Source organism: Mauremys reevesii, linkage group 11 (assembly GCF_016161935.1).
Source record: "Mauremys reevesii isolate NIE-2019 linkage group 11, ASM1616193v1, whole genome shotgun sequence".
NCBI classification, from domain to species: domain Eukaryota; kingdom Metazoa; phylum Chordata; order Testudines; family Geoemydidae; genus Mauremys; species Mauremys reevesii.
The window spans coordinates 27,689,661-27,702,384 of NC_052633.1; the positions used below are offsets into that span (position 1 = coordinate 27,689,661).

At 50.7% G+C, this 12,724-nt stretch overlaps 1 protein-coding gene across 6 annotated transcripts in view; it reads right to left on the reverse strand.

The window, feature by feature from the left end:
* Positions 1-12,724, reverse strand: part of PMS1 (PMS1 homolog 1, mismatch repair system component) — a 114,049-nt gene that overhangs the window by 69,958 nt on the left and 31,367 nt on the right. For all 6 annotated transcript variants that reach the window (XM_039494344.1, XM_039494340.1, XM_039494341.1 and 3 more), the window contains exon 3: positions 3,375-3,557. In XM_039494344.1, the coding sequence (XP_039350278.1) occupies positions 3,375-3,557 (183 nt within the window). The remainder of the gene's footprint in view (positions 1-3,374; positions 3,558-12,724) is intronic.

Below are 12,724 nucleotides of genomic sequence, written 5' to 3' on the forward strand. Positions count from 1 at the left end.
ACAATCCAGGTCACTCAAATCTCCCCCTTCTGCAAGGTTAGATCACACCCACATTCTCCACCATATGTGACCATGCTCTTTAGGTCAAAGACAAACTACAGGGCAGACTTGAGTAGGGTGCAAAAGTCCTTACTGAAGTAGTTCCCCACACCATCCTAGGCAGGGGTTCCCCACAACAGTCTCCTTAAGCCAGGGGTGGGCAAACCACGGCCCATGGGCCGGATCCGGCCCCTCAGGGCTTTGGATCCGGCCCGTGGGATTGTCCCCCGTGGTGCTGCAGGCCCCACATCGGTCTCAGAAGCGGCCGGCACCACTTCTCTGCAGCCCCCCAGGGGCGGGGGGGCAGAGGGATCCATGTGTTGCCCTTGCCGCCAGGCACTGCCTCCCACAGCTCCCATTGGTTGGGAACGGGGAACCATGGCCAATGGGAGCTTTGGAGGAGGTACCTGGAGGCGCGGCAAGGGCAGTGCACGCAGAGCCCTCCACCCCCCTTCCCCCAGGGGCCACAGCGCTTTCCGGAACGGCGTAGCGTGGGGCCAGTGCAGGCGTGCAGGGCAGGCCCCGGTTCGCACCGCTGCCACCCCAGAGCCGCTTTAGGTAAGTGGCACGGGCCGGAGCCCGAACCCCTACTGCACCCCACCCCCCAACTCCCTGTCCTAAGCCCTCTGCCTGCACCTCCCACCCCTCCTGCACCCCTGCCCTGAGCCCCCTCTCGCACTCGGCACCCCTCCTGCACGCCAACCCCCTTCCGAGCTCCCTCATATGCCCTGCACCCCTCCTCTGCCCCAATCCCTTGCCCTGAGCCCCTTCCTGCACACCACACCCCCTCCCACATCCCATACTCCCTCTTGCACCCCAACCCCCGCCCCGGCCCTGCATACAATTTCCCCACCCAGATGTGGCCCTCGGCTCAAAAAGTTTGCCCACCCCTGCCTTAAGCGCTGCAGGCCTGTCCAAAACAGTATAGACAGTCCAAAAGTCCTTCTTGTAGTAAAACAAAGAAATAGTCCTAAAAATAAACCCTATATTCCTGTGCCAGGCCTACCTCTGGAGGGCTCTGGCAGTCTGCAGTCTCTACAGAGGTTCTAGGTAAGTCCTTTCCTCAGGGAGCAAAGGACGGGAGGTCTGTTCTCCTCCATCATCAGCCCACCACTGAGCTATCCTCTTCCAATTTAACTGCCCATTCATTTCCTTACAGGGAGTGCAAGAGTAGTGGGCCAGGGTTGGGCAAGCCGATAGCAGCTCATTAACCCTTTCTGGCTTAGTGAGGAGCTGGTGTACCCCACCACACTTGCATACGACACTCCTCGTCATACATCCCAGAAGGACATCAGCCTTTTTCACAACTGCATCACATTGTTGGCTCATGTTCAATTTGTCATTCATTATACACCCCCGATCCTTTTCTGCAGTAATACTGCCTAGCCACTTATTCCCCTTTTCATAGTTGTGCATTTGCTTTTTCCTCCTAAGTGTAGTGCTTTGCACATAAATTTCATCTTGTTGTTTTCAAGACCAATTCTCCAATGTATAGAGGTAATTTTGAGTTCTAATCCTGTCCTTCAAAGATCTTGCAATCCCTCTCAGTGTCATCCACAAATTTTATAAACATAGTCTCCATCATCCAACTTATTAGTGAAAATTCTGAATAGAATCATACAAAGGACAGACCCCTATGGGACCCCACTTGATATGTCCTCTGAGCTTAATAGCGAATCATCGATAACCACTCTTTGAGTACAGTCTTTCAATCAGTTATGCACCCACTTTATAGTCATTTAGTCTAGACTATATTTCCCTTATTTGCTTATGAGAATGTCATGTGGGACTATGTCAAAAGCCTTACCAAAGTCTAGATATATTACATCTCCTCCTTCCCCCCATTCATTAGGTTGGTTACCCTGTCAAAGGAGGAAATTAGATTGGTTTCACATGATCTGTTCTTGAAAAATCCATGCTGGCTATGATTTATCACCTTATTATCTTCTATGTTTAATAATTTGTTCCAATATCTTTTTGAGTATCAAAGTTAGGCTGACTGGCCTATATTCCTGGATCCTCCTTTTTCCCACTTAGGTTTGCTCTTCTTCTGTCCTTTGGGACTTCATACGTCCTCCATGAGTTCTCAAAGATAATTGCTAATGGTTAACTACAGACAACAAATTAGGGAGGCAGCCTGCAATTACAAACGTCACTAGTATTTAAGTAATGTAATTACTGATGCTGAGACCAGTACTTAAGACACTAGTGTCAACTCTGCTCTCTTGTGAAATGTACAATGGGGCTTTTTAATGCCCAAAGCACATGACATCTTGGTTTGACATCTCATCTGAAAGACAGCACCTACAACAGCATAATGCCCCGCATCACCAGGCTAGATCATTGGTTCAGTGTCTACTCAGAAGGGGACAATAATCCAGCCAAACAGCAGCACTTTCTGAAGCACCTGGGTTTTCTTTGGGAATTTTCCATCCAAATTCTGGATCTAAGTCTACCTAGTTTCTAGTGTGATCAAGGCCAAGGCTCCATGGGCGCATACACTCCCACACTCAAACCTCACTCTTATATTCCGTTGTTTCAGTGAAAAGTAACTATCATGGGAGGTCATGATTGTCCTGTGGCTAGTTTGGGCCTATCCCACAGAGACTTTTGAAGATAGAGATGGAAAACTTGAACTTGACTCAGTATTCAGGTGGGAAGAAAGTGCACAGAAGAGCAATGGGACAACGTGCTCTCAACGCTTTGTACTGCTTAGTAGACTGGTTGTTGTATTTTGAAAACAAAGCTTTTTTGTAGTAAGCAGTTTCATTCCTAGATAGTAGTGCAGTTGTACTGGCCACAAATACATGGATCACTGTGACCAGGTGAGAGTGTAGGTTCCTGGCTACTCAAAGGTGAAACAGGGTGTTTTTGCAGCCATAGATATTTGAATAGCCAGGAACAATGAGGAGCCCAAGCAGGCACCACAACTGCAGATCACACTGATAATTTAAAGGCAACTGATGTAAGAACAGCGAGATTGAATGATGAGTCAGAGAATTCTGGAGAGCCTCAGTACATTGGAGTCAAAGGAAAGGATCAGGGCACAGTGCAAATAGTTGCCTCCCCAATTGAAGGAAGAAAGTGAAACACTACCAACTACTAAACTGATCCGATAAGGAGTCAATGACTCATCCCAAAGTGAATTCAAAACGAGCAAGCTTCACAGATCTGTGGCTTCACTGAAGCGGAAGAACCATCAGAGAGATATCAAACTTTCCAAATTCTACATTTAAAAATAAAAGCCAGCATTCTACTGTGAGGTTGTGGGCACAACCTTAAGTCCTCACATTTATATTTTGTAATTAAGGGAGCAAGAAAGTCTGACATCTCACCTCAGATATGCAGCAAATTGATCCCAAGGCTTCACCACGAAAGCCATATGTTGTCAAGCTTTCAAGATCCTCAGGACAGCTTATTTTTGAGGTATAATGCTTAACTGCCATAACTGGAACATCAACAGCTTTGATGCCATCACCATTGTCTCGCACCTCTATCTTATCAAACCCATAATTCTCCTGAAAAGAGTAATAATACCATCAATCACAAAAAGACATCTCAAATGCAAAATTAGATACTATATACAATGGTTACTCCACATGTATTGAAGTAGTTAAGGGTCCAGTCCTTTAGTCCTCAAAATAGGCAAAATTCTGACATTTCCATGTGGAAAGACTGCAACACATATGTGCACATAACTTGTCTATAGAAACATGTAAAGAGCAAAAATGAAACAGTTAAGTAATTTTATGCTGTTCCAAAACAAGTAATGTATTAAACTATGTAGTTCTGAGGAACCATTATTATTACAGTATGGGCTAACACACTAAAAGTTATTTCAACATCTAGCTCATGACTTAAAATGACTAAAAAAATATAAACTGAGAAAAAGATCAGTAGCTGGAATGTTAAAGATGGTTCATTCTTGTTTCATCTTCCCTCCCTTTTACAAAGGGAAATGCATGTTTTGTTAATGTATTCCACTTTATCTAATCATCACAGGCTAGATTCTGCACATACTAAAGTAACTGGGACCATGTTACCATGTTAAATGACATCTGTGTACTTTTTTGGTTCTTTATGGGATATAGAGAAGGTCTGGATGGTGGGGTGGGGTGGGTATGGAAAGCAAAGGGGTTAAGTTTTTGTTTTGCTCATTTCTTCACCTTAGAGATCTCAAGAATATGAAGTCAGCTCTCCCTCTGCTTTTAATGGAGGACTTATGAGAGGTATCTGTGATATTTACTATAACCTCTGGCAACCTTAATTGAAAGGGGCAAGGATGTTGAATCTTGAACAAAAGCTTACTTTATTTAAAACATTAATCATGGGATTTAAATTGTTGTTAATAAAAACAAAACACCAACAATCTGACTACAAATCCATACTCCTCTCATTGTTCAACTTCCACACTCTTTGCTTTTATGAGATTACCATTTCACTAGTTCTCCAATCATCACAGAGTAGTCCATTTTACACTAAAGCTGGTGTTCTGTGTAAGTGACCAGAGGAGTGGGGGTGGGGACTTAAAATTTCAGGCTTTCTTTATGGATCAGAAAGAAGCAAACTTTTTTTTTCCTCTTTATAGGTTACCTTTAATGTAAAAAAATTTTTTTTTAAAAAGAATGAACAGTGGATCGTGCTGTACAATTTTTTTGTCAAAATGATGCTTTAAATACACTCAAACAAGTCTACTGTGATAGATCCAAAAGACTTGTTAATTATCCCTCTAAAAGGCAGATGGCCCTTCAAACAAACAGGACTAAACATCATGATTCATCTTACTGATACATTATATATAGTTTTCTAGCTGGGAGAAGTTTTTCCACTATTTTATTTTTGAGATGACAAATGTTAACATCTAACAAAAATTAATATTAAAAGATGCAGGTCTCAAATCATAAATAACTAAACCAAGATGACTAAATTAAAGAAAGAACTTAAATGAGAGAAACTACGCAACTCAGGGGAGTTATAACAAAGTTTTTCTGTTTGCTGTACTGTAATTTGGATATATCAAAACAAATGTTATAATGAAGGTTATGCAAACCACAAGCAAGGAGATTCACAGTCACAGAACTACAGGATTTCTAAATCAACCCGTTTCTTCCATTTATTGAATGGCTCTCTGAACAGATAATGATCTAACATACAATATGTGCTGCAGTACACAGCACAACAGGGTGAGTTAAAACTAGTGTGATCATTTTAAAAGAAATCAGCACTGACAGGCTACAATATCTTGGATCAGCAGTTCCCATACTGACCATATGGTCCACAGAACAATTGCCTGTGGTCTGTGAAAGCTAACTGGCAGAACAGTACTGACTTTTTCCTTGTTTCCAGGTGCTAAAATGCACTGAAGACATTTCTAGCACTACTTTTCCATGTAAACAATTGCCATAAGTGCCACTGGGATGTTATGTAATCCTAAAATGGGAGGGAAGGTGTCCAAAAACAGTCTCTTTATTGAGATATGTCTGCACTATGGAACAATTTAAGAACATCTGAATTAGACTAAGCTTATTATATAATTATATCTATAAAAACAAATGGGCAACATCAGGTTTTAGAATCCCTGTTTCCAAATGGTGCTGGTGCTTTCTCCTAGTGAGAGCTAATATTTTTCCCAATAATTCAGTTAGTCTGGATCTCCTACTACAAAGCTGAGAAACATGAAATGCAACGCACCACTGGAAAGAATGGGAAAGAGAGAATGCCAAAGCTTCAAAGTTGCTTTAATCCAAGTGCTATTCTTTAAACATATATGTGGCTAATTTAATAATGGGGGCTTAATAACTTTAAAATTAAACAGTTTTTAAGACACCCATTACCTTACTATAACTGTAATCCCGTATCATTCCCATGCTTCCCCATTGTGAGCAACATTATCTGTCTGATTTACATTCATTCTTTTTTGTTGTATCTGACACACCATAACCTGTTTAACCTGGTTTCCATTTCTTTGTAATTAGAATAATAAACACTACTATTTTATAGTCCTATAGCACCTTCATTAGAAGACATCAAAGAGCTGCACAAGCATTAATTTGTTAAATCTCCTCCTGAAGTAGCTAACTTTTAATACTACCACTTTAGAGCTGGAGAAATTGAAGCAAGGAGAGGCCTCGATGATTTGTTCAAGGTCATTCAGCAAATCAGCAGCAGAGCAGCAAATAAGAGCCACATCTCCTAAGTCCCATCTCCAGGCTCTAATCACAAGAACATTTTACTTCACCTTTTATTTGACGTTACAGTTTTATTTTAATTATAGTGTTTTTCTTTGTGGGTTGAAGTCAGGCTTCCATTATTATTGCAAAATTGTCTCTTTTTTCTCATGTTTAAGATGTTATTCAAAAGGGTAACATACAGACAGCTCTGAAAGCTAAGGCCATGTGTACAATAGTGAGCTTACAATGGCACAGCTGTACCAATGCAGTTGCACTACTGTAAGATTGCTGGTGTGGCCGCTCTATGCTGCCGGGAGAGTCTCTTGTCGACATAAGGGCACCTCCACGAGCAGCGGTGGCTATGTCGGCGGAAGAAGCTTCTCCTGTTGACATAGCGCTGTCCACACTGGTGCGTCTGTCGTATAAAAGACGGTTACTCACCTGTATTAACTGTTGTTCTTCGAGATGTGTTGCTCCTATCCATTCCAGTTAGGTGTGCGCGCCGTGCGTGCACGGCATCTCGGAACTTTTTTACCCTAGCAACACCGGCGGGCCGGCTGGCGCCCCCTGGAGTGGCGCCGCCATGGCGCGAGTTATATACCCCAGCCGGCCCGTCCGCTCCTCAGTTACTTCTTGCCAGCTACTCCGACAGTGGGGAAGGAGGGCGGGTCTGGAATGGATAGGAGCAACACATCTCGAAGAACAACAGTTACTACAGGTGAGTAACCGTCTTTTCTTCTTCGAGTGATTGCTCCTATGCATTCCAGTTAGGTGAATCCCAAGCCTTACCTAGGCGGTGGGGTCGGAGTGAGACGTGGCGGAGTGTAATACCGCGGAGCCGAAGGCTGCGTCATCTCGAGACTGTTGCACCAACGCGTAGTGGGAGGCGAAGGTGTGGACCGAAGACCAGGTGGCCGCTCGACAGATGTCCTGGATCGGAACATTGGCCAGGAAGGCAGCAGATGAGGCGTGCGCCCTCGTCGAGTGTGCGGTGAGGCGGCATGGCGGTACGCGAGCCAGCTCGTAGCAGGTCCGGATACACGCAGTGACCCAGGAGGAAATCCGCTGGGAGGATACCGGCTCTCCCTTCATGTGGTCCGCCACGAACAGCTGAGGCGAACGCCGGAAGGGCTTAGTCCGCTCGATGTAGAAGGCGAGTGCTCTGCGGACGTCGAGGGTATGCAGCTGCTGTTCCCGAGGCGAGGCATGTGGCTTCGGGAAGAACACCGGGAGGAAGATCTCCTGGTTGAGATGGAAAGCTGACACTACCTTCGGGAGGAAGGCTGGATGAGGGCGAAACTGCACCTTGTCCCCATGGAAGACAGTGTATGGCGGGTTAACCGTCAGAGCGCGAAGCTCAGAAACTCGTCTCGCTGATGTAATGGCGACGAGGAAGGCCGTCTTCCAAGAGAGGTAGAGCAGGGAGCACGTGGCTAAGGGCTCGAACGGAGGACCCATCAGCTTGGCCAACACGAGGTTCAAGTCCCAGGTCGGGGCAGGATGCCGCACCGGCGGGTACAAGCGGTCCAGGCCCTTGAGGAAGCGGGAAACCATCTGGTTCGAGAAGATGGACCGCCCCTCCACGGAGGGAAGGAAGGCGGACACCGCCGCCAGGTGAACTCTCAAGGAGGAGACTGCAAGACCTTGCTCCTTAAGGTGCCAAAGGTAGTCCAGGATGGTAGGGACCGGGACCAGAAATGGATTAAGACCTCGATGATCACACCAGAGTGCAAATCTCTTCCACTTCGCTAGGTAAGTGGAGCGGGTGGAAGGCTTTCTGCTCTCAAGCAGGACTTGTTGAACCGCTGTAGAACAGCCCCTCTCTGCATGGGTCAACCACTCAGGTACCAAGCTGTAAGATGGAGGGACTGCAGGTTCGGATGGCGGAGTCTGCCGAAGTCCTGGGTGATGAGGTCCGGCAACAACGGAAGGGGAATGGGTTCCCGAACGGAGAGCTCGAGTAGCAGGGTGTACCAGTGCTGCCTCGGCCAGGCCGGCGCTACGAGTATGACGTGGGCTCTGTCCCTCCGAAGCTTCAGGAGCACTCGGTGCACGAGCGGGAACGGAGGGAAGGCGTAGAGGAGGCGATCCGTCCAGGGGTAAAGGAAGGCGTCCAACAGGGAGCCTGGCGAGCGACCCTGGTAGGAGCAAAAGCGGTGGCACTTTCTGTTCTCCCTGGAAGCGAATAGGTCTACTTGGGGAAACCCCCACCTCCGGAAGATTGTGTGGATGACATCTGGACGGAGGGACCACTCGTGGGAGAGGAACGACCTGCTGAGATGGTCGGCCAGCGTGTTCTGCGCTCCCAGAAGAAAGGACGCTTCCAGGTGAATTGAGTGGGTTACGCAGAAGTCCCACAGGAGCATCGCTTCCTTGCAGAGGGGGGAGGAGCGGGCTCCGCCCTGCCTGTTCACGTAGAACATTGCGGTGGTGTTGTCCGTGAATACTGTCACACAGCGGCCTTGCAGGTGGGTGCAGAAGGTGCGACAGGCCAGGCGGATCGCGCGCAGCTCGCGGACATTGATGTGCAGGGCGAGCTCCTGGGGCGACCACAGGCCTTGCGTGTGGAGGTCGCCCAGGTGAGCTCCCCAACCGAGTGCTGAGGCATCCGTGGTCAGAGTGGCCGACGGAGGAGGAGGACGGAATGGGACTCCGGCACACACGATCTCCGGGTCGAGCCACCAGTTGAGGGACTCGAGGGTCGGCCTGGTGACCGTGATCACCATGTCGATAGGATCCCGATGCGGTCGATACACCGACGCCAGCCAAGACTGGAACGGACAGAGGCGGAGCCGTGTGTACGCGGTGACATACGTGCACGAAGCCATGTGGCCCAGGAGGCGGAGACAGGAGCGCACTGTCGTGGTCGGGAAGGTGACGAGGTCTTGGATGATGGAGACCATCGTCTGGTGTCGAGCGCGAGGGAGACAGGCCCTGGCCACTGTGGAGTCGAGGACCGCTCCGATGAACTCCACTCTCTGTGCCGGGATCAAAGTGGACTTCTCGGCGTTGATGAGAAGACCGAGTCGCTGAAAGAGGGACAGGATTTCTGTCACCTGGTCCCTCACGAGTTGTCGGGACTGACCCCGAACCAGCCAGTCGTCGAGATACGGGTAGACATGTATCTGACGACGTCGGAGGGCTGCGGCAACTACCGCCATGCATTTGGTAAATACCCTTGGGGCGGTGGAGAGCCCGAACGGCAACACGGCGAACTGGTAGTAGGTGCTGTTGACCACAAACCGGAGGTAACGACAATGGGGAGGATAGATTGCGACATGGAAGTAGGCGTCCTTCATGTCAAGGGCGGCAAACCAATCTCCCGGATCCAGAGAGGGAATGATGGTCCCCAAGGTGACCATGCAAAACTTGGGCTTGAGCAGGTACTTGTTCAGCTCGCGAAGGTCCAGGATAGGACGTAGCCCGCCTTTCGCTTTGGGGATGAGAAAATAACGGGAGTAGAATCCCCTGCCCCGCCTGTCTTGAGGCACTGCCTCTATGGCACCCACGCTCAACAGAGTCTGGACCTCTTGTAAGAGGACTTGCTCGTGAGAGGGGTCCCTGAAGAGGGACAGGGAGGGTGGGTGGGAAGGAGGGGGCGAAAGAAATTGTAGGCGGTATCCCGACTGGACCGTTTGACGCACCCAGTTGTCTGTTGTTAACTGGGACCACGCCGAAAAGAAATGGGAAAGGCGTTTGAAAAATAACGGGGAAGGATCCGGAAGGGAGAGAGATGGGCCGTCCTCGAGCGTCCCATCAAAAGGCCTGTTTAGCCCCCTGAGGGGCCTTGGAAGTGGTCTGGCCCTGGTTGCGGCGGTTGCCGGAAGGACGACGGCAATTCTGGGCCGGTCGCCGGCTATTGTAAGGCCGATATCGAGACTGAAAGACGGGTCGGGAGGGCTGCTGATGGAAGGGCCTGCGCTGCGTCGCCAGCGTGTGCATGCCGAGAGTGCGTATCGCAATACGGCCGTCCTTCAAAGTTTGGATTTGAGAATCCGTCTTTTCGGAGAAAAGACCCTTTGTGTCAAAGGGTAGGTCCTGTAGCGTGTATTGGACCTCCGGCGGCAGGGTGGAAGACTGCAGCTAAGTGATGGGTGCAGGGGCCGGTTGGCCGTGCCGCTCCCTATCATTAACCGATTGGACTACCAGGGAGTCCGGGCACCTCTGCCCCAACTACATTTGTGATGGGGTCCTCGTCCTCCTGTACCTCCGCTATCGGCAGAGCCATAGCCGTCGCCACGCGGCGAAGGAGGTCTTGGTGCGCTTTTAAGTCTATGGGCGGAGGCTCCTTCGTCGACGCTCCGGCCACCGCTTCATCAGGCGAGGACGAGGAGGACAAGCCCTGGATGACCGCCTCCGAAGAGGGATCCGCCGCGTGCTCGTCGGGGGCGTCGGGCTGCGCGTGCCCCTGGGGTTCAGGTGGTATAGCATCCACAGCAGGCGGCGAAGGGGCCGGTCGGCTGATTGTCGCCTCTGGAACCCTGCGCTCGGACGCGAGGGATCTTGGGGGGAAGGGCACCCCCTGCACCTCATACTGGGCCCATGGAACCCAGAAGCCCCACGGCTGTGCCCCTTGAGGATAGTCCTGCGGGGTGGGTGGCAGGAGTCCGTAGCCCTCCGTCCCAGAAGCGACCGACGCGGGACGGGATGGCCATGGAGGTGCCGAAGCGCTGACGGAGTGCGCTGTGGAGTGAGGTAGTCCGTCCCCGGATGGCAGCGAAGAGCGATGCTGATCCGCTCGGTACCGGGATGGTGACCGGGAGTGACGTCCGTCACGGTGCCGGGAGCTCGACCGGTGCAGGGAGCTCGACCGGGATTGAGACCTCCGGTGCCGGGAGCGCTCGCGCGAGTCGCGGTGCCGGGACGGCGACCTCTGGCGGTGCCGACGCGATGGCGACCTGGACCTCGTGCGGCGCCGGGAGTACGACCGGTACCGCGATGACGAGCGGTACCGGGACTGCGACCGACGTTTCGACGGCGATCGGTACCGCGATGGCGAGCGGTGCCGAGATCGCGAGCGACGGGACGGCGACCTGCCGTAGGACCGGGACCGAGACCGGGACCGGGTGTGTCGTCCATGTCGCCTGTCCAGAGACGGTGGCCGGGTCATTCTGGCCGGCTTTCCCGCCGACACAACAGCCCGCACCGGCGGTGCCGGGGGCCGGAGGCTCGGTGCCTCTATGAGCTGAATCAGCTCCCGCGTGGAAGAGAATGTCTCCGGCGTTGACGGCAGCCGGGGCTCAACCTTGGACGGTACCGGGGAGCGTGGCGGCGCCGGAGTCAAAGGTCCGGTGCACGGTCACCGCGGGGGCCGCAGGCGGCGCAACCGCTTTCACTGAGTCCTCAGCGCGAGCCTGCACCAGTGCCTTCGCCAGCCTATGTTTCTTTGAAGGCGAAAGCGAGCGGTGCCGAGACTTCGTAGCCGCTTTCTGAGGCTGCGGTGCCGCGGAGCCGGAACGGCTTGGTGCCGCTGGTGCGCTCTGTACCGAGGAAGCTCGCGGTGCCGGCGCGGACGGTGCCGGTGGCTGGAGCGACGCTTCCATCAAGAGCTGCTTCAAGCGGATATCCCGCTCTTTTCGAGTCTGCGGTTTAAATGTAGAACAGAGCGAACACTTATCTGTTCTATGCCCTTCGCCCAGGCAACGGAGGCAGGCGTCGTGCGGGTCTCCGACGGGCATAGGCCTCTGGCACGCAGCGCAGGGCTTAAAGCCCGGTGCTTTGGGCATGAGCCCGCACCGGGTGAGGCAAAAGGGGAAACCCCCCCTTTTACCTTATCTATTAACACTAACTATCTAACTAACTAACTGTAAAACTAATCACTAAACTAACTATGTACAAACAAGAAGCGAGAGCTAGGGTCGTGGAGGACAAAGAGCACTCCACAGTTCCAACTGGCCGTCACGGGCGGTAAGAAGGAACTGAGGAGCGGACGGGCCGGCTGGGGTATATAACTCGCGCCATGGCGGCGCCACTCCAGGGGGCGCCAGCCGGCCCGCCGGTGTTGCTAGGGTAAAAAAGTTCCGAGATGCCGTGCACGCGCGGCGCGCACACCTAACTGGAATGCATAGGAGCAATCACTCGAAGAAGAACTTATGTTGCTCAGGGGGTATTTTTTTCACACCCCTGAGCGATGTAAGTTTTACTGACAAAACTGGTAGTGTAGATATGGCCCATGTCTGCTCTTTATTCAGAGGTATAGCACATGCAGTGGGAATGTAAACTTTTCAACACTGCCCCACCAATGAACTAACATGCTTCAAACCTGACCTGGAGTAAACAAATCAAGAGAGTAGCATAGACTGAATCCTGGGCTAGCTGCTGAGACAGCGATAGCCAACAAGGAAGCCAACTCTGATGTATACACTTGTCCAGTAGGAACTGGACTGATACCATCAACTCATTTTGTGTCAATAAACAGAAATCAGGTGGCAACTTTCAGAAATTCCCTTGGTTGAATTCCAACCAGTGACCTAGCAATGAAATATAGACACAAACCAGATTATCCAAATTTCTCT